This window comes from Zalophus californianus, chromosome 11 (assembly GCF_009762305.2).
Source record: "Zalophus californianus isolate mZalCal1 chromosome 11, mZalCal1.pri.v2, whole genome shotgun sequence".
NCBI classification, from domain to species: domain Eukaryota; kingdom Metazoa; phylum Chordata; class Mammalia; order Carnivora; family Otariidae; genus Zalophus; species Zalophus californianus.
Genome location: NC_045605.1, coordinates 74,756,845 through 74,780,138, shown reverse-complemented (window position 1 = coordinate 74,780,138; position 23,294 = coordinate 74,756,845). Strand labels below are relative to the sequence as shown.

At 46.1% G+C, this 23,294-nt stretch overlaps 1 protein-coding gene across 1 annotated transcript in view; it reads right to left on the bottom strand.

Moving 5' to 3' along the window:
* Window positions 1-8,554: 8,554 nt before the first annotated feature.
* SLC6A5 (solute carrier family 6 member 5) overlaps window positions 8,555-23,294 on the bottom strand; it is a 51,112-nt gene continuing 36,372 nt past the window's right edge. The window contains exons 11-16 of the mRNA XM_027580236.1: window positions 22,980-23,092; window positions 22,112-22,243; window positions 21,068-21,167; window positions 15,173-15,273; window positions 10,934-11,101; window positions 8,555-8,710 (exon numbers count right to left, since the gene is read on the bottom strand). Of these exons, the coding sequence (XP_027436037.1) occupies window positions 8,555-8,710; window positions 10,934-11,101; window positions 15,173-15,273; window positions 21,068-21,167; window positions 22,112-22,243; window positions 22,980-23,092 (770 nt within the window). The remainder of the gene's footprint in view (window positions 8,711-10,933; window positions 11,102-15,172; window positions 15,274-21,067; window positions 21,168-22,111; window positions 22,244-22,979; window positions 23,093-23,294) is intronic.

Here is a 23,294-nt window from a genome sequence, read left to right as displayed (position 1 = left end):
AGATCCAGAAACTAACATGGCAGCACTCAGCAGGGCAAGAGTCACCAGGGCCATTCTCCAGCCCCACTGCCATGTCTGTTCCTACTGGTTCATCTCATCTCCATGCTGATTGCTCTAACTTTTAAACGTAACCCCTGGTGGCCCCAGTCACATGAGTCAGGAAGGAGATGACCTGCTAAAGCCCCCCTATATTTCTAGATTTATGACCTGGTTGGTGTCTTAGAGTTCACCTCAGACATTTCGAAAGGGCTGCTTTCTTGCATAATCAAACCAGTGCTCTTGCCTCAAGCTCCTCCCCACTCTCAACCATCCATGACACAGAGGCCAGGTCAACATTCCAAATGCACAAATCTGACTCTAATAGTAAATACCCAACATTCATCGGCAGTGTTACATTTTCACATACAAACTTCAGTTGAATAGTCACAGCAACTATGTGAGATGGGTATAAATGTTCCCGTTTTACAAGTGAGAAAACAGAGACTGTGTAAACAAGGAAAGGAGCTGACCCTCGACCCCAAGACAATGCTTTGTCCCCAGCATCATAGCTGCCTCTGCCAGGAAATCTCTCTCCACTACTCAATAACCTTCCATGGCTCCCAGTGGCCTGTCAGACAGCATCTGGACTCTTTATGTTGGCATTGAAGGAATCTGACTGTCAAGTCCTAAACTACATTTTCAGCCTCAGTTCTCACTTCCCACAAGCATATACTATACCTTCCAGTTTCATCCATCACTCTTTCTTGAAATGGTCTCTCTTACGCTCCTGCCATCACTTACTTGCTTTCATCTACCTGGAAAGCTCATCTTAATCCCCACCTCATGGTCAACATCCTCCCCAGATCCCTATCTCATGAAATCCTGCCTCATCCTCTCAGCCAGAAGAAATCTCTTCCTCTGTACCCCCTTGACATATTCTTATCTTAAATCCTTTTGTGGCACATGGTACATTCCACTGCATATTATGGCAATGTACATACCTCATCGTAAAGCCCCACTCAGTCTGAGTAACCTGGAGGAAAGGATCTAGCCTTAGTCATGATTTTTTTGCACATTGCTAAACTAAGCTCTGTTCCTTGTATAGAGCCAATACTCAGTATTTGCTCATTCAGTTAAAAAAATGCATTTATTGAGCATCCACTGTGTGTCACAAACTCTTAGGTACTGGAAACATAAATAATGAAGACTGCATAGAGTGTAAAAGTAAATAAATGAGTGACTGCATCAATGAATCGTGAAAATGTGAGTCTGTTTCAATGTGGATCCACACTATATTCTAGTCATTATTTTCTCCTAATCCTACAAGGGTCTGGAGAAGTTTGCTAGAAAAGGGAAGGGGACTAAATTAAATGACTTGGAATAGCATGAGTCTCATAAAACTACAGATTACACTAAAACTCAAGAAAGGAGTGTCCCCAACTGCCCGTAGTCTCTGTTTTACATAGTTGAATGTGTAAACCAGAGAAGTAAATCGAATCTTTGTAAAGTTGAGGTATTTTAGAAGGCACTAGAGGAGTCTCCTGTTAAAAAGAGTCCCCATGGTGAGTTTTCCAGACAGTGACTACTCCTCCCACATGGATCTCTTTGCAAATCCACTTCCTGCAAAACAGACTGTTGTACAAGAACCTGTGTATCAGAGATACTGCAGTGAATGACCTTGGACTTCCACACAACTGTGAGGTTCTGAATCTCTGGTTCCAGGAGAGACATCTAGAGAGGAGGAAGGAAGCATGAGCAAAAGCAGAGGACTACTGGGGCGCCTGGGTGGCTGTCTGTTAAGCGGCTGCCTTCAGCTCAGGTTATGATCCCAGGGTCCTGGGATCGAGCCCCACATCAGTCTCCTTGCTCAGTAGGGAGCCTGCTTCTCCCTCTGCCTGCCACTCCCCCTGCTTGTGCTCTCTCTCTCTCTCAATTAAATAAAATCTTTAAAAAAAAAAAAAAAGCAGAGGACTATCAAAGGAAGCTCAGTAGGAAAATAGCTACGAAGTACAGGGGACAAGTAGCTGCCAAACAAATGAAAATAAGAGAACAGATTGGACAGAGGAAGAATGGAAAGTTGTAGCAAACACCATACTAGCTCCTCCCAGACAGAGCCCGTACCCCTCTTTAACAGCCCAGAGTAGACCAGTTCTGCCATGGATGCATGAGCTCTGTGCTTCCCACATTTTGTTATCGTTCCCATTTAGGGAAAGACCATTTTTAAAAATTTTTTAAAGATTTATTCAGTATTCTAGAGAGAGAGCTAGCACTTGAGAGCGCACGGGGTGGGGGAGCAGAGGGAGAGGAAGAGAGAGACTCTCAAACAGACTCCCTGCTGAGCACAGAGCCCGACATGGAGCTCAATCCCACAACCCTGAGATCATGACCTGAGCAGAAATCAAGAGTTGAATACTCAACCAACTGAGCCACCCAAGCACCACTGTTTATTTCAAGCTTTTATTTAAATTCTAGTTAGTCAGGGCGCCTGGGTGGCTCAGTCGGTTAAACAACTGCCTTCGGCTCGGGTCATGATCCTGGAGTCCCGGAATCGAGTCCCGCATCGGGCTCCCTGCTCGGCGGGGAGTCTGCTTCTCCCTCTGACCCTCTTCCCTCTCGTGCTCTCTATCTCTCATTCTCTCTCTCTCAAATAAATAAAATCTTAAAAATAAATAAATAAATAAATAAATTCTAGTTAGTCAGCATGTATGGTAAAATTGGTTTCAGGTATAGAATTTAGTGATTCATCACTTACATATAACACCCACTGCTCATCACAACAAGTGTAGGGAAAGACTATTTACAAGGGCATATAAAAATACAACAGAGCATTTCCAAGTAAAATTCTATGTTTTCTGGGATCTTTTGAAATCGTCCAAAGAAATACTGCAAGATTCCAGTTGAGAGTGGAGACAGGGACAAGTGAAATAAACCTGAACATGAGTTGATAATCGTTGAAACTGAGTGACGTGGACATGGGAGTTCATTATTCCACACTCCCCACTTTTATATATGCTTGAGAATTTTCAAAATAAAAAGTCAAAAGAAAACACAGTCGAGCAATGGGATTTCAGGAAGGAAATCAAGGATGATGAGCCAGCACCAAACTCTGATCCCACCAATTACTCTTCTTCATCTTTCATAGTAAGGCCTTAACACTGCATTTGGGATTTGCCACGCAGTCTGCATGCTGAAGTACACAGTCATGGACAAGCCTATGTGTGTCAATCCCGTGACACAGGATGGGCACATACGCTCTTGGCAGGTTTTCAGAATCAGCTTGTGAGGGCATTTTTTTCCCCCTAAAGGTGGCCCAGCTCATCCCTGTAGCCTGCCAACACAGAAGCTGAAGATGGAAGCGCAGCATGATTGCGTTATACTCATTTGAGGACAGAGTCAAGCTTCTGGGTTGGTAGGATCAGACAGGGATGCCCAGCGACCAGTCCCTACATAGGAACTCAGGGCCTAACTCTGGACAGGGAACGTGGAGGCTCCACCCACTTTAAAGGGGGGGATGGCCTTTACTGATTTGTTTGTGTAACAGAAGTAGTCTTTCTACTAGGCTCTGAGTTCCTTGAGATCTGGGACTGTTCTATTTTCTATTCTGTTTTGCCTGGGGTCTAACTCAATGCAGAAGCTACATAAATGTTTGCTGAATTGAAATAAAGTTGAATTGAAGATTGACAAAATGGTCATTCAAACACACCCAAGGATTCTACTCGCCCAGTCCCTCTGTTCAGATTCACTCAGATTCTCTGGCTCCCTCTCCTCCTTCCCTATGAGGGGTAACTAATAATTCAGCAAACAATAGTGCATTCTGATGGTTAAGAGTATAACAATTTAATTGGCATTTGTTTCTGCAGCAGCGCAATATCTCATTTTCCCAGGAGGGCAGTTTTCCATTTCTGTTCCAGATTCCTCCCAATAAAATAGATCAATCCTGGGGATGCCTGAAGGTCATGTGTTAAGAAAGAGAGAATGTGGATAATGGGTTTGTAATAGACATGATACTACAATCATCATGTTTTAAACACCGACATTTATTTAGGGTTTTGTGAACTCACACATTATTAAGATAAATTCTAATTTATATCAGTATATAATAGGCAAATATATAATACAATAAATTGCATTTGTAGACATAAATACAAAATTTGAGGTAGGGCCTCAAGAATAATGACTTTTTAAATGAATAATGCACAGTATATAATATGTACTCTGTAAGATATATATATGATGCATCATTTGTAACATATTTCCTTCATGTACAGTTAATGAAAAAATATAAGGACCTGATTAGGGAACATATCTTTATTCATAGGCAACAGTTCCACATAAGAGGCTGGCATTTAGGACATTAGCCAAGTATGAAATTTCCGAATTACCTATCCCATGATAGGTCCATAATAAAGTGCAAAAGAAAGACCAAAAAAAAAAAAAATGAAAGACAAAACAGGTCCTAGTCAATTACTAAGTATCACCTTAACAATAAAATACACCTGTAAGGCAAGTGGTTACCTGAAGATGTATTTAATCCACAGCACGCAAACAAACCACTGCTTTCACAGGTGATGCATGCCCAATCTGAGAAGACTTTTTCTCTTTGGCTGCAGGCTGCTCAGAGGTGACCCCAGCCGAGACCACAATTCAAAATTACTTGGCCTTTCTGTACAGTTGAAGAACAATCTGGGAAAGACAGGGAGCTTCGCTTTTACAAATCCTCGGGATGCTTCGTGGAGGAATGACGATCAAGATTAAACCCACCCAAACCTTTGCTCCCAGCCCGGAAGTTTTCGGCATGATACCCACCCAGGGTGAAACAGAGGAAATGCTCATTTGCTGGCCTTGGCCTTTGGTCCCTGCAAGACAGCCTGCTATACAGTGTGCTCTCACTTGAGTCATCTGCCTCAAAGGAGAGTGTCACAAGCCCAGCTCCAGGGACGGCAGCAGCAGTAGGACCTTGCCGTCATGCGTACGTTAAGCAATAGTCATTGTGCAAGTCTCCGGGAAGAGGACGGTGACAGATGGCCAAGGGAACAGAGGAAAGAAAATTTTTTGATTTTAGGCATGGGAAGACCATGCTGACAGGTGAAGTTTGTCAGGAAGCACTGAGGCACACATAGATAGCAGAATAAGAATTTCATTAAGGGAAACTCAACTCTAATGCAACATTAGCATAAAGACAACCCAAGTCTTATCCATTTAAAGATCACCGTGTTAAATTCTTTTTAAAGTGCGGCTCACTGAAATACCAGTTGATTACATTTCTTACACATTAAACACACATTGGAAATTTCAAAGACGTTGAGGTCATCGAGATTTTGCATTGACCATAGCTTTCATGCAACGGATAAACATAAAGGAAAAAGAAACAAACAAAATAAGACTAGACTGGACACACCGGTACATGACAAACACACATCCCTACAGAGATTAAAAGTTACTAATATGCAAGACAAACATTTGCCTAAGAAGCCACAACACCAATAGGTAAGAAATATACATTTTTTTTCTCCTTTAAGGATATTACAAGGTTACTGCTTTTAACATATGGCTTTTTTTTTTCTCTGAATGGGTTTCTGGCATTTGTTGGTGTTGGGAAATAATCTCACACGTGGAAAATACCCCACCATTCTGCACAGTAAACAAATGAAAGCTTTTCCTCAGCAGCTTGTTTTTTAACTCAGTTTGAAGGAGAACGTTCCAGGAGCAGTTTGTGACAACACTGTTCATTTTCTATTTATTCATTCATATTTTTTTTTCTTCCAACTGACTGTGGAAGAAAACAGCGTGGAAACGTCCAGCCACGTCTAGGGGAGATGCCGCAGAGGTGGATGCACGATGACGAATCAGCTCAGACGCTAAATACCTCTCTGCCAGGGAAAACCTCAAAGTTGAACATGGCTCGAGAAATGGGTACAACTGAGTTTACAAAGTCACCGTTTCCAGAGAAGTTTGGAACATTTCACCTTTAGGCGAATTTGACATGAAACTTGGAAATTGCAGGGAGTAGGAAAAACATTCTGGCTAGTCAGGGAACAGCTACTGGGTCTTAACTTGGACAAATCCCAGGGAACACCAAGGTAGCTGCGCTGCCCCACCCCCCGCCACCCGCCCCGGCAAAACATGCTGCAGAGTGTAGCCAGCAAGGAGGTCCCTGCTCTCACAAGTCAACTTTCAGTTTGTAGAAAACAAACCTGGCAGCAGCCAATGGGTTCCCCCACCACCTTCTTTTAATCACAACAACAATAATTAGCAGAAATTGGGTTGGCACCCAGGATCCGACTCCAGTTTTCGCCAAGAGGCGAGAGAGGGAAGCCAAAAATCATTCGTCCTGACACACACGCCAGTCCCGTGAGAGAATGCTAATTGATTTCGGCTCTTTTCTTCAGCCTTCAAATTGGAAAGGCTGTAGATAATTTCCAAACCTACGTGATTCTCCCTACCTCTCCCACTCCACCAATTATCAATTGGAGAGGCTAATTTTTTGGTACCATTCTGTGGAATCTGCTACAGTGATGGGGCCTTCTCAACAATATGGCTTTCTTGGGGAAACCAGTGTTCATGGCAGATGGTCACTATGGGAGACACCGGGACACATGAGGCCACAGCTTAGCTTCCTAACGCTACGTCTAGCGGAAGCTCAGTTTAGTTTCTGTGATAGATTCTAGTAAGCTCTAGTTTTAGGAGAGAGGCAGGAAAGAACAAGAACAAACATGCACTGCAGACAAAAGAGATGAAAACTACAGTTCAAAACCCATCTTTGTTTCCTTTTCTAAAGTTTCCACGGGCAAATCTTGAAATCTAGAAATTCACGTCATTGTTGGCAAATGACAATGATATTTGCCCTAGAAAAAAAAAAGCTCAGTAAAATGAGTTGACACCTCTTTTTTCAATAAATGAAGTCATTAAAAAAAAAAAAAGAAAAGAAAAACACGTTACACTAAGGTCTTCTGTTAGGTTTCACTGCTGTGGAACAGGATGAAAATGTCACATCAATATATAAGATTTAAACTGAAAACTTTGCCTGAGACCCTGTAATATGAAGACAAACAAATGAGAAAGTGATTGAAATGGTCTCCCCTAAAGGAAACAATTTTAGGTTTAGATATTATTACGGTAAGGAAAAAAATCCAGACTACACTATTCTAAACTCACCATCTCTACAGTGATTCATAAGATATTTATAAGGATAGAAAAACACCACTATGCGTACACACTACATGAACACATAGCACATCTTAAAAATTTCATATATGCATGTTCAGGATACAAGAAGGTAATAAAGGTCACGGCTTCGCCAATCTCTGCAGACATATGATTCGCTCTCAATAGAGCACAGTTATGAGTATTGTGAATTGGGAACTCTTAAAATTGAATAGGCTAAATGTAGTCTTAAAAGATATAGTCTTAATTGGCTCACTTGCTACTTACCTAAGCTGTATTTATCAGAAATTCCTGTAAATACAGTGACCTAAAATGTACTACCAGCACAGTGAATATCATCGTTGCTTTCTATTGAACTCTGCATTTCTTTGATTTCTCTATGACCACAGCTGGCATTTACTGTGAATGAAAAAGAGTAAAAATCGAGAAGGTATCTGTCTTGTAAGAGGTTGTGTCTTATATATGTAAAATATATGGACAGAACCAGGGTAAGTCTTGTTTTCCCAGAGGTTAAAAGACAAGGTATCTACAGCTCACAAGGACATGTGGAAGAGAAGTACATGGAATCATGACACTGAACCATGGCGCTAAATGTCATATAGAAAGTAGAATGGACCTCTACTCTGACCATATGTAGACACAAATTACATGATGGCTTCTTGTGCACAGGTGGAGGAAATGACCAAGAGAACTCACTCATATGGTTACTTAAAAAAAAAAAAAAGACAAGTGAAGGACGAGAACTCTTCACTGAGATTCACAGTGTGCGGAGACTGAAGTATCAGTTCTTGGCACACTTGAAATGACTGGTGCAAATGAAGGAAAACAGATCCCCAATTATAAATGGAAATGTGAACTTAACCACCTCAGTGGTGTCCAAATCCACTGACTTGTCTCATTCTAAAACACTTTGCAACCACTGCTGACGCTCCAAATATACTCTCCTCAACTTTCTGCATCTGAATGAAAGCACTACATTGCCCAGGAACACTCCTGAGTCCAAATACAAGTCTTGCAAGTCTGCCATCCTATATATGTCTCGATGGCACCACCATCAACAACACACAGTGGATACCTCCATACTGACCAAGTCTCGTACACCTACTTGTGACTTCAATGGAAAGCGCTCACCTGGCTGATCCACTCCTGCCAGGTAACTCATGTGCTCAGGAGACCAACCCTTCTGGAAACTGACACCATGGACACGGGCAAAGAGTGCCTCAAGTGGCCCGTCTAGCTCTTCACTACAGCATGCAATGCCATGTCTTACTTTTCTGCATAACCACTCTCATGCATGGACATGAACCAAGATGTGGGGAGAGAGAAGAAAATGGGAAGAAAGCTGGGGAAAACACGAGGGGAGGCAGAGAGGAACAACAGGATCAAGTCTGGGCCATGCCATGCCATTGGACTAGCACTGGGTGCCCAGTTCCAAATCCTTCACTGGCAGTTTGAGTCCCAGGGAAGAGGTTCCCAAGGGGTCAATCATGTTCTTGTAACGCTCTCCACGGTGCTGAGCTAAGAATGGGCCCCAGTCCGGCTGTGGCGAGCACACCAACTTGAGCCTCTGCAAAGAAGCCAAAGATACATAGGGTCACAGAAGTAATGCCCCTTCCTCCCCTACGCACCACCCATCTATCCGCACACTGCTGGCCACCGCTTTTTTCAGAATCCCTCCTTAAGCCAAGCGGTCCCCCACCAGGAGAAGCAGTTGGGAAGATCAGCCTTATCAATTCATTAGGCAAAGGACGTTAAAGAAGACACTGAGTTTGGTTCACTTGAAATTATTTACATCACCCTGCAAGCAATATTACAATTGCTTGGGGTTTGCTTTGCACAAGATTAATTGAGGACAAAGGGCCCAGATTTTAATTATACATTTTTTCCCTCCAAATGAAGAGAATTCTCAAGCTTCTCTCTCCACTGCCAAACATAGTCTGAAAAGGACATGCGCTCAATAACTTTTGTTCTGTAGTCTCAACAGTGGGTTGGTATATCAAAATAATTAGATTTTGTTTAGCATATTTCCCCAAAGTATATAAATGGCCGGGGAAAGAAACTGCAACCCCAAAGACACATTGCCAAGAGTGAGCAAAGATTTTAATTATCTGTTGACAAAAATAGATGCTTCTGACTTGGTTCAGCAGTGTGGGTTCTTGCAGGCGAGCTAGAAATAATGGGAACACCTCTAATCCTTCAACTGAACTTTTTATAGAAAACATAATTTGGTGGGAACATTTTCTAGAATAAGAAAACATATTTCTGACTACATAAGGAGGGAACAATTACATGTTTATTACCTATTAAAGTGAAGCTGCTTCTTATAGCTGTTAGTTTAATCTCCCCTTAATCATCAGTTTGCAACCTTTGTGTCCCAAATCAACCATAATAAATTTATAGAGCCAACTCATCAGTTTAGGGAATTTCAGCCTGAGACAAAAGTAGCAGAAGCTACACTAGCTTTTGTTCAGAGGGAATGAGATTTCTGGGTCAGTTAGTGGGAGGTTCATCTGGGGCAAAAGGGAGACATCTCTGGGGGTAAAAGGGTCCATAGGAATTTACCTGGAAGGGATAGCAGACAATTTCCTGAGGGTGAAAACTGGAATCCCACTTCAGCAAGGAGATGCCTACATTCCCTTTGTCAACTCTGTTTCCATCTTTAGTCCATTGGAGATAAAAGCCACCTCCCCACCACGTGGACATTTGTGTTACGCATTTATTCACTCACCTTATTCTCATTTTGCTTCTCCCTCCAGAGCCTCCGTGGGACGCTCTCTTCCTTTCCTCCGGCTGACTGGCCAAGGGCAAAGCCTGCACAGCTGTTCTTCACTACCCTCTATTGGCAGGCGTTTCTTGGCCTTGGTCTATTCTAACGCCTCTGAGACTTGAGTGTGCCTCAGAATTACCTGGAGGGCTGGTTTAACTACAGACACTTGGGTCCCATTTCCCCAACTCTGGTTCAGTGGAGCCAAGCTGGAGCTTGATCATCTGCATTTCCCCACAAGATCCCAGGGGGTGCTGATGCTGCTGTTCCCTGGGCCAACCCTAAGCAACACTGGTCTGGTTCAAAAGGCCCGCCCTCTGGATTTTCAAGACAGACACAGTGCTGATCTATTCCTAGCACATCTGAGCAAGTGACTTCTCATAAATCATAAGAGCCTGACCACACTTCACTGTGGCTCAACAAGGGGCAGTCCCTTCCCATCTACCCTGGAGATAGGGTGGAGACTCTTTTGCTTTAGAAACGAGGAAACGGTCCAGCAAGGGATTAACAAGGACAAGTCTCACCTCATACCAGCCATGCCCCGGACCTTTGGTTACATTGTGTGGGGACAGTGACGTGTTCATCAGCTTGGGCCCCTCAGCCATCCCTAATACCAGTACAACAGGGAGGGGTAGTGATTTAAAGTTTAATGGTAATAGATGTTTGCAGGAAGACTTGGACAGAGAGGAAGATCAGGAAAGGGAGAATCTGACATGTAGTTAAAAAGCAAACACTGGGTTTAAACTGTGGGTGAGGGGGCGGGGGGAGACTCCAATGGCTTGTTCCCCAGAGCTGTCACCGCTGCACTGAGAAATAGCATAATAACAGCTTGGCCTGCGGATTGGCTGAGCCTCTCCATTAGAGGAATAATAAAAATGGGCTTAATAGAAACGGTGGCAACTGTGATCCCTTAATCACCAAGTCTCCCTTGAGAAGTTCACCAAATCTGTTGTTTTTTCATGCACAGAGCTCTCAGAGCTTCTCCCTGGGGAGGGGATGGCAGGAGAAAGGAGCTGATGGAATTACCTCAATAAATCTGCCAGGAGCCAGATGCATTTTTATCACAAACATAATTGGGATCCAGATAACGGAACAGGCAAGCATTAGCCATCCAAGCACCATGGACCAGTTAGGGTAGCGGTAAGAGCCATAGGTCAACGGCTCCCACTGGTAAAAGCTGAAGCAAAGGATAAACTAAGAAGAAAAGAGAAACGCATGTGTTAGGCTGGTGATGTGAAGTATTCATTCCTAACAGCTCTGTATTGAGCCCCTGACGTGAGTTTGGTGTTTTCCTATCTCTGACCTCATTTTACACCCATACCAACCCCAAAAGAGAGGTATTATTCATGATCCATTTTCCAAATGAAGAAACTGAATTTCAGAGAGATGAAGATGATACACGGCTGGCCCTGCATTTGCCATTCCCTGGAACTGAGCAAGGCGTGTGGGTGTGCAAACACGCGCGCCCAGGCTGAGGAAACAGTATAAAGGATACACATCGAGGTGACTGATGGGTGGCGATGGAGGTTTTGAAGGGGCCGTCTGTACTTCCCATAGCAGATAATCAAGCTTTTGTTATAAGAAAGAAATCCTTTATGTTTATGTAGTTTAACTTTCTTCATGAGTTGAATCGACTTTGCCTTCTCCTTGAACAGGGCATGGCCCACCCCCAGGTACTGCCTCTAAAGCCGGCAGGGTGACATATGAGTGGTCTGCAAAGTGGTGACCCAGCCAGAAGCTGAGTCCTGTAATAAACCACGGGACACAGGAGGGGTGCACAGCCCACTCACCACCGACTCAATGTGAACAGGCCTTGTCACAAAATGGTGAGCCAAGAGTGTGGCGACCAGCAGGCCAATGTTGGCTCTGCTGCTAACTAGCTGAGTGACCCTCATGTGTCAGACTTCTCCGCTTTAAATGGATATATTTCACATTCTATACACAACACAGGGGTTTTCTAGGAACAGGTATTTACTCAAAAGCCCCCCCCCCTCAATTCTAAGAAAGGTCATGATTTATTTTCCACCCATCATCTCTTATCACTGCACACTCTCACCGCAAGGGCTAGGAGAACCCTCTGAAGACACGGTGCATGTAGCTGGAAAGGAGCAAGGGAACACGCGTGCTAGAAAGAGAGGCACCAGAAGAGACAGAACAGGGCTTCTAACTGTTCTTGCCAAACCTTTGGGGAGCAGCATCGCCCTGAGAAAACGGTGTCCCTGCCTGTGTTCATCCTGCCTATGGCAGCATCAGCCCAGAATAATGTACCTAATAATGATGACCTGTGTCCTGCATCCCCCCCCCCCACAAGTCTCGTTCTCTTAGGCAGTAAAATAACTGCCCAAAAATGATTGGAGGGAATTATGTCAGGAAAGATGATGTATGGAAGTGTTTTAGGAAAGCGTGAAGCACTATACAAATGTAAGGCGTATCTACATTACTGCTGCAAAGCCCAGGCTGCTGGGGCAAGTGATTATTTCAATGCAACAATAATTCAATGTATTGATTCGAAGCAACGTGAGCCTGAAGACGACTGTTGAAAACGCTGCTCCTATGGAAAGAGATGCCTTACTCTAGGCCCCTTTTTTAAACATTTGCCCCTAGAGTTATAAGCTTTATTAACCAGTCTATTGGAAGTAGGGCCTAATGTAATTATGGTAAGTTGCTCCATTTCATTTACCATATAAATAGCAATACATCTGCTTATGTGTGCGCATAATTCAGTAACGTGATCTGACTATGTATACAATAATTGCATGGAGAATATTTATAGCTCTGTAAATCCAAGAAGGCACATATAAAATGATCAATTTTATTTCAGAGGTTTTGAAGTAATTTAAACCCATAATCTTAGCTCATTCTGGCACACTACAAATATCTGTTTTACAGAAGGGCAAATGGCAAAAGACAAGTGTTAGGCTTGGTCCTTTGGTACCCATTTCCAGTTGCACAAATATCACATCAAACTTATCTGAGCAAATGTGTTCTTGCCATACATTTCCCTCTGCCAAATGAGCTTTGACAAAACCCTGCCCTCAGATGGGCCTGGCCATGAGTGATGCTAATTCAACCACTGGGTCAGGCTCACCCTGACTTCTTGCTGATGACAGCCAAGGAAGGTCCTGGAGAGAGGTACATCAGTTGACAATGACAATGGAATTGACTACTTCTACTTGTTCCTAGCTCCCAAACACAGAAGGGGAATCTGGTTCAGGATATTTTCTGGGATCTCCACAGGTTTCTGCTATAAGCTTCATAATGGATATCAAGGAAAGTACAGCAGAGTTGAGAAACTTTCTCAAAAAGCACAGATGTTCCCCAGAATTTCTTTTCCCTGACCTTCGGCTCACAGCAATTGGAATTCTTTTAATCCAAAAACTGGCCAAACTCCACTTGGAGAGGAAAGCACTGAGTTTTGAGAAATTTACTAAGGCCTAGACAGCTCTGGATTCAAGCCTTAGCTCTGCCTCCCACAAGCTTTGTGGCCATGGTCAAGCTCCTTAGCCTCTGTGGGCCTCCGTGCACACAACTGTAAAATGGGGGTAAGAGTCACCAACCAGAGTGGCCAGAGACTTTAGGGACAATGCTCATAAAGTGCCTGCCTCTAAATAGTAGTGCTGGTTGTTATAATTACGTCATATGTTTCTGCAAAATATAATAAAATTCTCTGAATCTTAATCTCTTTCAAGACAGGAAGGAAAGGCAGGCCTCAGTTTCACCCAAGAATAAAGCAGATGTAATAGTAACTGGGATAAAGCTCAGCAGAGACAGAATGCCCCAGGCAGGAAAGTCTCCTGTTTTTTGTTTTGTTTTGTTTTGTTTTCCCTCCACCAATTAGGTAAATCCGAGCTCTTCATATACATTTCAGTCCTGAATTCAAGAAGCTGAAAAATCTATTCTAATTCTTTTCATCCCTCATGCCCCAAATCTCGTGGGACTTTTCAGACAAATTACAGCCTCTAAAACGTGAGCACCGATGTGGGCCTCAGTATGATGTCCATGTCAGTGCAGAGGGAGATAAACCTGAACGGTTATTCTGTCTAAACTTAACGTCTTTTCAGAAAGCAGTTGAGGTGTTTTGATTAAAACTCACCCTTTGAGGGCACCTGGGTGGCTCAGTCGTTAAGCGTCTGCCTTCAGCTCAGGTCATGGTCCCAGGGTCCTGGGATCAAGTCCCACATTGGGCTCCCTGCTTGGTGGGAAGCCTGCTTCTCCCTCTCCCACTCCCCCTGCTTGTGTTCCTGCTCTCACTATCTCTCTCTCTGTCAAATAAATAAATAAAATCTTAAAAAAAAAAAAACTCACCTTCTGACAGTTTAAGAGAAAAAAGGAAATATATGTTTTCTTTACAATTTTACTTCCATCCTGTCTCGTTTTCCCTTAGAGAACCTGGTGTTGCGTGGTAAAACAATGGTTTTAATCTGGTTTCTAGTGCCACCTGCTGGCTCCAATGAGAACTACAGCCAGCTTCGTGAAGCCTTGCCAAGATGACACCTGTCACAAGCCGGGGAAGAGGAGGAAAGGCTGGGTCTCCGTCAATTACTGTGCTTGGAGGGTGGATCAAGGCAAAGCCTGCAGCCTACAGCACAATAAAGGAGGTGATGGATGTGCATGTAAGTCCCTATGCAGATTTACTGATACATGAAGGACTCTGATCTTTCAAAAGATGAATGTCAGATGATCTCAAAATGTCATCATCACACTTGAGGATGATAAGATAGTTCTCGAAAACAATAAAAGTGAACAATAAAAGTCTAATGTAGGCTATATTAGTTGTAGAGCAGCTGTATGGAGTAGTGGTTAAGAACAAGAGTCCTGGAGCCAACTGCCTGGGTTCAAACTCAGGCTGTGATTGCTAATGACTAGGTGTGCAGGACTAGGCAAGTCACATAACCTCCGGGTGTCAGTTTCCTCATCTGTAAAACGGAGATGATTGGAACACCAACTCCACAGGCTATCGTGAGGGAAAGAGGAGGTGATACACATAACGCTCTCTGAACAGAGCCGGGACTGTGGCTAGCACGTGGAAAATGTGATTGTTATCTGCTCTCAGGACATGAGGCAGGCTGATATATCAGGGAATGTTCCATCAGAGTGCTCCAGACTGTGGCTGAGTCACAGCTAAGCCCCTTTAGGTGAGTCACTATACCTCTCCAAACCCCAGCTTCCTCTTCTGAAATACAAGAATAATATACTTTGTTCAAACATAAAGCACCACGTCCACACGCTAGGTCCTATGTACAGGACAAAGCATGTAATCCTTACAGTTAAAATGGTTGGAGTTACAAACGCCCAGCAGACTTTCCAGAAGATGTTTGGCTGGAATCCAATCATCATCTCTATATCTTCACAGAATCTTTGCAGGCCTGCAAATAGACAAGTGGAGACGGAGCATGAGGTGCAGTGGCAGGGGGTGGGGGGCGGAGGGAGGGAGGGTGCAGGACAGGCTCTTGAGCCCCTCACTCAAGTGCCATTGGTGAGAGATGGCCCCAGCCTGGTGTCAACATGACCCCTATTATGCAAGAAACCATCAGACAAATGATTCACTGCCAGGAAGATTAGGGCAAACTGAACATTTAAATAGATATTAAATACTCTCTGCAGTGAGGTTCAAGAATGTCATCCGTGGTGACATCTAAAAAGCTCGGCTGCAGCCTGGCCCAGGCATCTCAGCACTGCCACAGGCCGGCATATTCATCGGTGTTTTCAGAGACAGCCTTGTGCACTTAGCAACCACTCCGGCAACACCAATTACGTTTGCGGTCAATAAGCACAGCGTATTATGAAAGCCTGGGGATTCGGACTGAGAGTCACTGCACGTCGGTTTTGGTCCGCATCCTCCCAAGGATACTCCCCCGTGAGCTGATGTGTCTTCACTCTGTGTGAGGTGATAACAACGGGCAAAAACTGAGGTAAACTCCAAATGGCCATCGCCCACTTTGCTGGGACTCAAAGCATTGCTGTCTTGGTCACTGATCAACTAAAGTATCAAGCAGAGGAGACAGTCACTCTTATGGCCATGCGTAACCACCATCCCCACGCACTCTCGGTTTACCAAGATCTTTAAGCCACTCCTTGGAAGAAGGAGCCACTGAGGAAGGTTTGGGAATGGGATCGCTTCTCACATTGTTTCCTGAGCTCATCAGAAGCACGGCTTTCTCCCAATGGCGGGGTTACCATGCTGACAGGACAGGAAAGGTCCCTGGGTTCAAGCTCCGTCACAGTCAGCAGTTCTGACCAGGGACTCAGCTGCCTTGGCTTAAATCTCCCTACTCCTTCATCCTCAGGTCACCTGTGTGAGAAGTGGGTACGCTATAGGTCAAGGGGGGCGGAGACACTCCTCAACGAAAGCACGCACTCCACTATTCCTCTTCCTACGAGAATAATCCCCTGCACATCCTGAGACCTTCTTGCTTGAGACATTGGTCACTTGCTCCTCCTGTCCCTGAGCTCTCCCAGCCCCCTGGGGTTTCTGGGTCCTCTGCCCTTAGCCCCATGAGGAGCAGGGGGATTCCATGTCTGGGAGCTCCCCTCCCCATCCTTACTTGCCGTCTCTTACCCTTTGCCATCCCCTCCCTGGGCACCACCTGTACCAGCTGCCTTCCCTTGGCCGGCGCACCGCTGTGCCCACCTCAGCCCAGACTTTTCCTCCAGCCTGGCTCCCTCAATACCTGCTCTCTCTTGCATGGCAGTCAGGAAGAATAATGGGACATGAAAAAGCAATCTCTTGCCGGGGTAGAAAGCAGAGACTGGTATTCCTTCAGGGAAAAATTGTTCGTCTCAGTCCCTTTAAAAAAAAAAAAAAGAACAGCCCCGATAATATTCTGTATCTTCATCTGGATGCTGGTTACCTGGAGGTAAAAATTCATTCAACGATACACTCAGTTATGTGTTCCTTCCTGTATATACAGTGTTAGACAGCAATATTAAAGTTTACCCTCAAAAGTCCGCTCTAGCCCCTGTCACCAAAATAATGGATCCTGAGACCTTCTGTGGCCCGTAGTTCCTGCATTTTCTTCTGCTCCATGCCAAGCCCAGACCTAGCCAGTCAGCTGCCGCCCATGACCATGAGTCACTGGGCGGCTGACAACAGCCATGATGGGGGACAGCCAAGCCTGAGGTCAGCTGTAGAGCATCACCGGAAACAGTGTGGGATGTTCACCAAAAGCAGCTGCTCTAGAATCCAGTCCAAAATCATCATGCTCTCAATTTCTCAGGAGGCAGCCCAGCTTCCTGTTCTACCTAAAGAAACCCTGATCAGGGTCAACCACAAATGTGGTGCCGTGGAAAGAACGCTGGGTGGGGAGTTAGGATCAAAAAGCTGAAGCCTGCTCTGTCTCTCATTCCCTGTGTGACCGTAAGAAAGGTATTCTCTTTCTGAGTTTTTGCTGGTTTATTGGGGGGGACTGAAGAGATCAATCTGTGACACAAACAGGGTCCAAGTTGCTTCCTTGTATTCACAGGCAAGAACTGCATGCCTTGAGCCGCTGACCTATCTTTGGATGTGTGATTTGTGCATGTTCTTTAGTGTTATCAAAGGCCTTCAAACGAGTGGTCTCTGGATACTACTCTCTGAGCATAAGTGAGGAAAAAGACTCAAAGGAATAGAAGTCAAAGCTGAGGCCCTGAAAAATGCACACAAGACCCTGAGGGCAGGCCTCAGTTGTTTAAACAAAGATTCTAGAAGTTTCTGTTATCATTTTCAATCCTGTTTTATTCCTCTGCAGTAGATCACCCCCAAGAGATGACAGCATGCAGCTTGACCGGGAAAATGATTTGATGGGGCTCAGGGTCAGACCCGAGGACGACATACAGATGGCCTCCTATAGGAGGAGGGAGATGGCAGTAAAGGTGCTCAAGCTTCCCCAGACGGGCCAAGGAGCCAGACCCAGAGCTGGAGGTAGGGGTGGATGATGGGTACTCAGTTCCAGCAAGAGGCAGGGTTTGCTGCTGAGAGGAGGTGCTGTGACTGAGGGGGGAGGCTGGGGTCCCAGGGCCAGCTCAGTGTCCGGAAAATCATCTCCCTCTCAGGGCCTCGCGTGAGGGCTCCAGACAGCGGGCCTCTGCCTCCAACTGGCTCCAGGTCCCCTGACTGCTCTGTCCCCTGTGGGCCGGCCCTGCAGATACAGCCCGGGGGCACCAGCTGCGAGCCACCAGGCATCCTCCTGCCTCCCGCTCATTCCCCAGCCGGGCTCTCCAGGCCTTCCAGCCTCTACCGGCTCCAACACCTGTCCAGCCACAGCCCTCCCGTGGCCTGACTCACCCAAGTCCCCAGCTGAGGCCCTCACCGAGTCGCTGGCTACCTTCCTCTGAGGCCTTTGTTTATGTGGTTTTCTCCGCCTGTTCTGTCCTTTCCAACCCCTCTCACTTTCAAGGCCCAACTCTCGATAAAAGAATTGTTCATGGAGCCTGGGACGTGTGAGTGGCGACTTGCCTGCTGCACGACCTTGAGCCTGGAGGGTAAGCTAGGCTCCAAAAGGGATCTGAGCAATTGCTTATCACCGAATTAGCAGAAAAACAGCAGGAAAAAACAAAGGTAAGTTCATGGCTACTATTGTAGATGCAACAAACACACCTGGGGCTCAGAAATTGGCCCAGAACAAGCTCTTCACAACCAACCAATCCTCAACTGTGAAATCAAAAACCTGCTTCAACCAGCCAATCACGTTCACCCACGCAGCTTTGCGGCTTCTTTGTCTATAAGCCACACCCTTGCCCTTGGTCTGAATGTGGTCTTCAGGGGGGTGCCCTCGTGTGGCCAAGGCCGCCCTCCGGGCGCGTGAACTGTGCCCTCCTACCGAGCCCTGGGGTGCTGCCCCCGGAGGAGTGGTCTTTCCCCGCCATCTTGAAATTCACGAGGGGCTCCGCATTTTCACTTTGCACTAGGTCCCACAAATTAGGTCTCTGGTCTCGTGTGTACCTCACACATTATTCATTTATCGTTAACATGAAGGCGCCATCTCTCAGAGTCAAAACCCTGTGTGCTGGCTCAGATTTTCCTCACCTCGGTCAGCAATAAACTCAACGCTCCCTACGTCTCGGTCTTTATTTTCTTATATATCCTTTTATCTCTGAGATGCTACCTTCTTGAGGTTTTCTAGCTGCTCTGGCCCACCTTTATCTCTGGGCAGCTAAACACTGCTAACCAGGGATGCACAGTGGAGTCCTGACATTCCTCTCAATGTTAAGCCTGCCGTGGCTTCGCTCTTCCTAGTAGCTGGCTAGCAAGGTGCCTGAATGTACCTCCCCACTTTCCTAGGAGTGCGCAGGGCAGAGCGTGAGGACCTAATACATACCTGTTCATTTGCTCACACACATTCACCTGTGTGTGTGTTGTTAATGGACTGAAGTCTGTCATTCCTAATGCTTACTGAGCGCTAGCAGATGCCGCTGGGGGACCCTGCACCCTCAAGGAGAGGTAGATGGTAGCATCTCATTCTTCACCAGCCAGTGTTCAATGGCCTGACACTAACCTTGCCTTGGGGTAGGCCTCACCCTCTCAGGAAAGAATGCACCACCCTCTGGAGTATAAATTATACACAAGTGCAGGATTTTCCTTTCCTCTCCAGCAATTAATTATATTAGTCTATTTCAAATATGTCTTCTAAGATTCACTTCTACAAATTCTATCCAGGTCCAAATCAGAGGTTCACACCCTCTTCCTGCGCTCATCCTGAGCTCAGCATAGAGTCGGCCTGGTTCTGGAGGCAGCCCAGACACCAGTTCTCTGGGAGTCCGGGCAGCTTCCTGGACGGTCCCAGGAGAATTAGCTCAGCCCAGGGACTAAAGCACTCGGGATTTATTTTGTCCTTCAGAACCAAGAAATCTACTACCAGATTTATAAGGGGGCTCGGGGGGTGCAATTTCACTTCTAAAAACAAAAAAATTTGAAAGGTTTCTATTTTAATGATGCTTGTAATCCACACTGGGTAGCCCTGTTTTAAAGAACAGAGTCGTGCAGGTGTGCCTTTTGCGGCAGTGAGCAGCAAGGACACAGAGAGCAAGCAGAGAAGGTCAAGGCAGCTAGAGCCGCACTTGGACCAGGGCTGCAAATGAAATGCCGTCCTGACTCTGCCAACGGACCATCAGGTGACCCCACGAGGGGCTACGTTTCCAAAAGAAACTTTACATTAAAAGCAAGATGTTCCCACCACGGATACCTGGCAGTCCAGTGGGCTTTGCTGGGTCCCCAGCTCAAAAAGGGGAGCTCCATAGAGCCCTCTGGCTGGGCCCCTCTTCTGCGCATTCGGCCTCTATGCATACCCTATATTCCAAGGGATAGCCTGTATTTCTCCTTAGCTTAGAGCGTGCTGCGATCTCTTTTTGGTTTTACAATACAAATAGATTGTCCAACCTGGCATTTTTCAGCTTCCTGGGGTTTGCTATGGAGACCCTAACTATCTTAGGAAGGCCTTAGTCTGGGGATGGTTCTGAGACTTCCAGGCACAAAGAAGTCGTTAGCGCCTTGAACTCAGCAGGGCATGCTTGTGGGACTGGCCGTGTGCACACGGGGTCCAGGAGATCACCCAGTGAGGCCCCACCAAGCTCAAGCACCCCCACACGGAAAGATGGCATCTGCTGACTTACCTTCCTACTGTTCCTGGTAATTGCCCCACTAACTGTGGGGTGCTCTGGCGATAATAGGGCAGACTAAACTGTAAGGAAACTGGAAGTTTATCCCGGGAGAAGCTGGGATGGTGCTCCTGCATCACAGACTTCCATGAGGTTCATAAAGTTTCCTAAGAATCTGTGAGCCTGGTGGTATCTTTTCTCATTACAGTGTCTGGGGACCAGCCTCGAAGCTACTCCTCCTCACTCAAGCTACACAGGCGGGGACTGCCATTAGCAAAACCAGGAAAGCAGCCTTCCTCCTCCCTCATCTGGCCCCATCCCCAGATCTTAACTGTTCACATGCCAGACCATACCCAAAGGCCCAGTCCTAGGAGTTTCTGAACTCACCATCAGCCACCTTATGCTTCTCAGATAAATCCAGACCACGGTCCAGAGGCAAGTTTGGAAATAAAGGTATAACTCTCTTATGTCTCCTAAATCGCTGCTTGATTACCCTTTCATTATCTTAGTAAATCTGGAAAACCTGCTCGCCGTGGATGCCTTATGCCACCCAACTCTCCCCAGCAGCCGGCGCGGCGGTCCCCTTACCGTACACGTAGGAGATCCCCACAAGCTCAAAAATGGCAATGATGACGAGGGCATAGGACGCGGCATACGTGTCCACAAGCTGAAACATGTAAATTCCGCCCTGGTGGGAAAGAGGAATGACATCAGTGTGCCTGGATGCAGGCCCTTCCCACCGGGAACAGCCAATCCTCCCATACCGGGGAGAGTCAGGTGCAAGCAAGGTGTCAAAGGATCTCCCCTCCCCTCCACAGGGGTAACTTAAACCTGGTCTGGAACGCAGGCTGGAGGCCTTGCCATGTGAGCAAAGCAGACCCTCAAAAGACTCAGCCAGTCAATAGAACAAGCACAGAAAAGTGATCTAACATCTCACTCGTAAAAGGCAAAGGTCAACATCTGAAGATGTATAAGTAAAAACAGGCAGATGGCTTCATTTTTGCCTTAAGCAATAGATATCATTTCTACCTATAAATCTGCATTTGACTGACCTTCATAGGACCTTTAGGTGTCGTTGGGCATTCCTCACACATCCCCCTGCATCTTTAGCTCACTGTTTACATCTCTCTACAATAGATGAGGCTTAGAAACCCTCTTATTCCAATTCATCATTTCACAGATGAAGAAACTAAGGCCCAAAGGTGTTGACTTGCTCAGGGTCACAGAGAGCAAAAGCGATATATATGCTGAGTGAGCCAACACTCAATTTACCAAAACCCTCAGGACTAGAAGGAATCCCATTGCTCCCATGTATACCAGTAACCAAATGGGAACTTCTCTGGTCAGTAAATTTGGATTTTCATGTATTCTATTTTCCTAAAGTAGGACACACCTGCCTTGTTGGCTCAAGAAACCTACATCTCAATTATGAAGATGCTACAAGTAACAGTAGTAGCCAAGGTGACATGTTTCCATCTGCAGGCAGAATCCCTAATGACCTGGTGCTGTCTACACAGACATGGCACTGATTGGCTACTTTTACGAGTCTGAGAGCTAAGGGTAAAAGGACAGATCAGCCATCAGGCCCCCCGCGTGCCCTGTCCCCAAGCCGATGGCCAGCGGGCTGCTTACCTGAGTGATCATTGGAAAGCCCATGATGAAAAAACAAATACAACAGCCCAGAGTGAAGACCGGCTTGTGCGTGCGCAGGTACTTGGGGAACTCGTCTGAGACGGAGGTCACGATGGTCTCAATGGTGGCAAACTGGAATGGGGCCAGGAAAGGAGCAGCTCAGACAAACCGCCCAACCCAAAAGCTTCCCAAAGTCCCTTGTGTTTCCCAGTAGGGAAAGCAGTATGTGTATTAGGTTCAGTTCTTAGGACTGCATTCCTCTGATGGGTCTAAAGGGCTTTGTTGGAGTCCAACCCCTAAGTCCAATGCCCCACCTCCGACATGATGTGAACTTGAGAAACTGCCTTCTAGCCCCCAGAGACTGCACTCACACTCATCCATCACGATATTTGAAGCTTCACTTTGTATTCATGAGATGTAAATTCCTTTCCTCCAGTTTACCTTGAATTTGATCTTCTGCTTGAGGAAAAACCCTCTTTGCACCCAACCACTAAACTCTGAGCGCCTATCAGTAAGATTTGTGGCAGGCTCAGCCCCACAGCAATCTCCCTAAAATCGACTTCATATTATTCTCCCTGGTCCAGCCCCACAGAATTTGCACTGGCAAAATGACACCACAGCAGGAGGGGCACAGGCATGCCAAAAGGAGGGAGGGAAGGAGGATGTTCCTTTGCACCATCCATGAGTCACCCACAAACACAGAGCTATCCTGAGCCCCAGACAGGGACCTGACCATCCTATATCGCCCAGGGAAACATGCGGGGACCACCAAGCCCACCCCTGCCATGGGCTGGATGCAGGGCTCAGGAGAGGGGGTCATCAGGAGGAGCCTCAGGCAGGCGTCCAAGGGGGAAGGGAAAGGGCTCACCATAGTGTCAAGTCCAAGAGTGAGGAGCATCAGGAAAAAGATGATGGCCCAGAACGGAGAGAGGGGCAGCCTCGTTAAGGCTTCTGGGTAAACCACAAATGCAATGCCTGGCCCTGAAAGGAACAAGACAGATGATTGCAAACAGGCCCAGCTCCAGGCCCTCTCTTCCTGGAAGCCCACGGGGGCCTCTCCACAGACATATTATATGCTGCTTCCACTGGTTGTTATTTTCCCTCATCTCCTTCCATTTTCCCAATTAAACCTCAAGTTCCTTGAAGGGAAGGACCAGGAGCAACAGGTCCATACCTCAGGGAA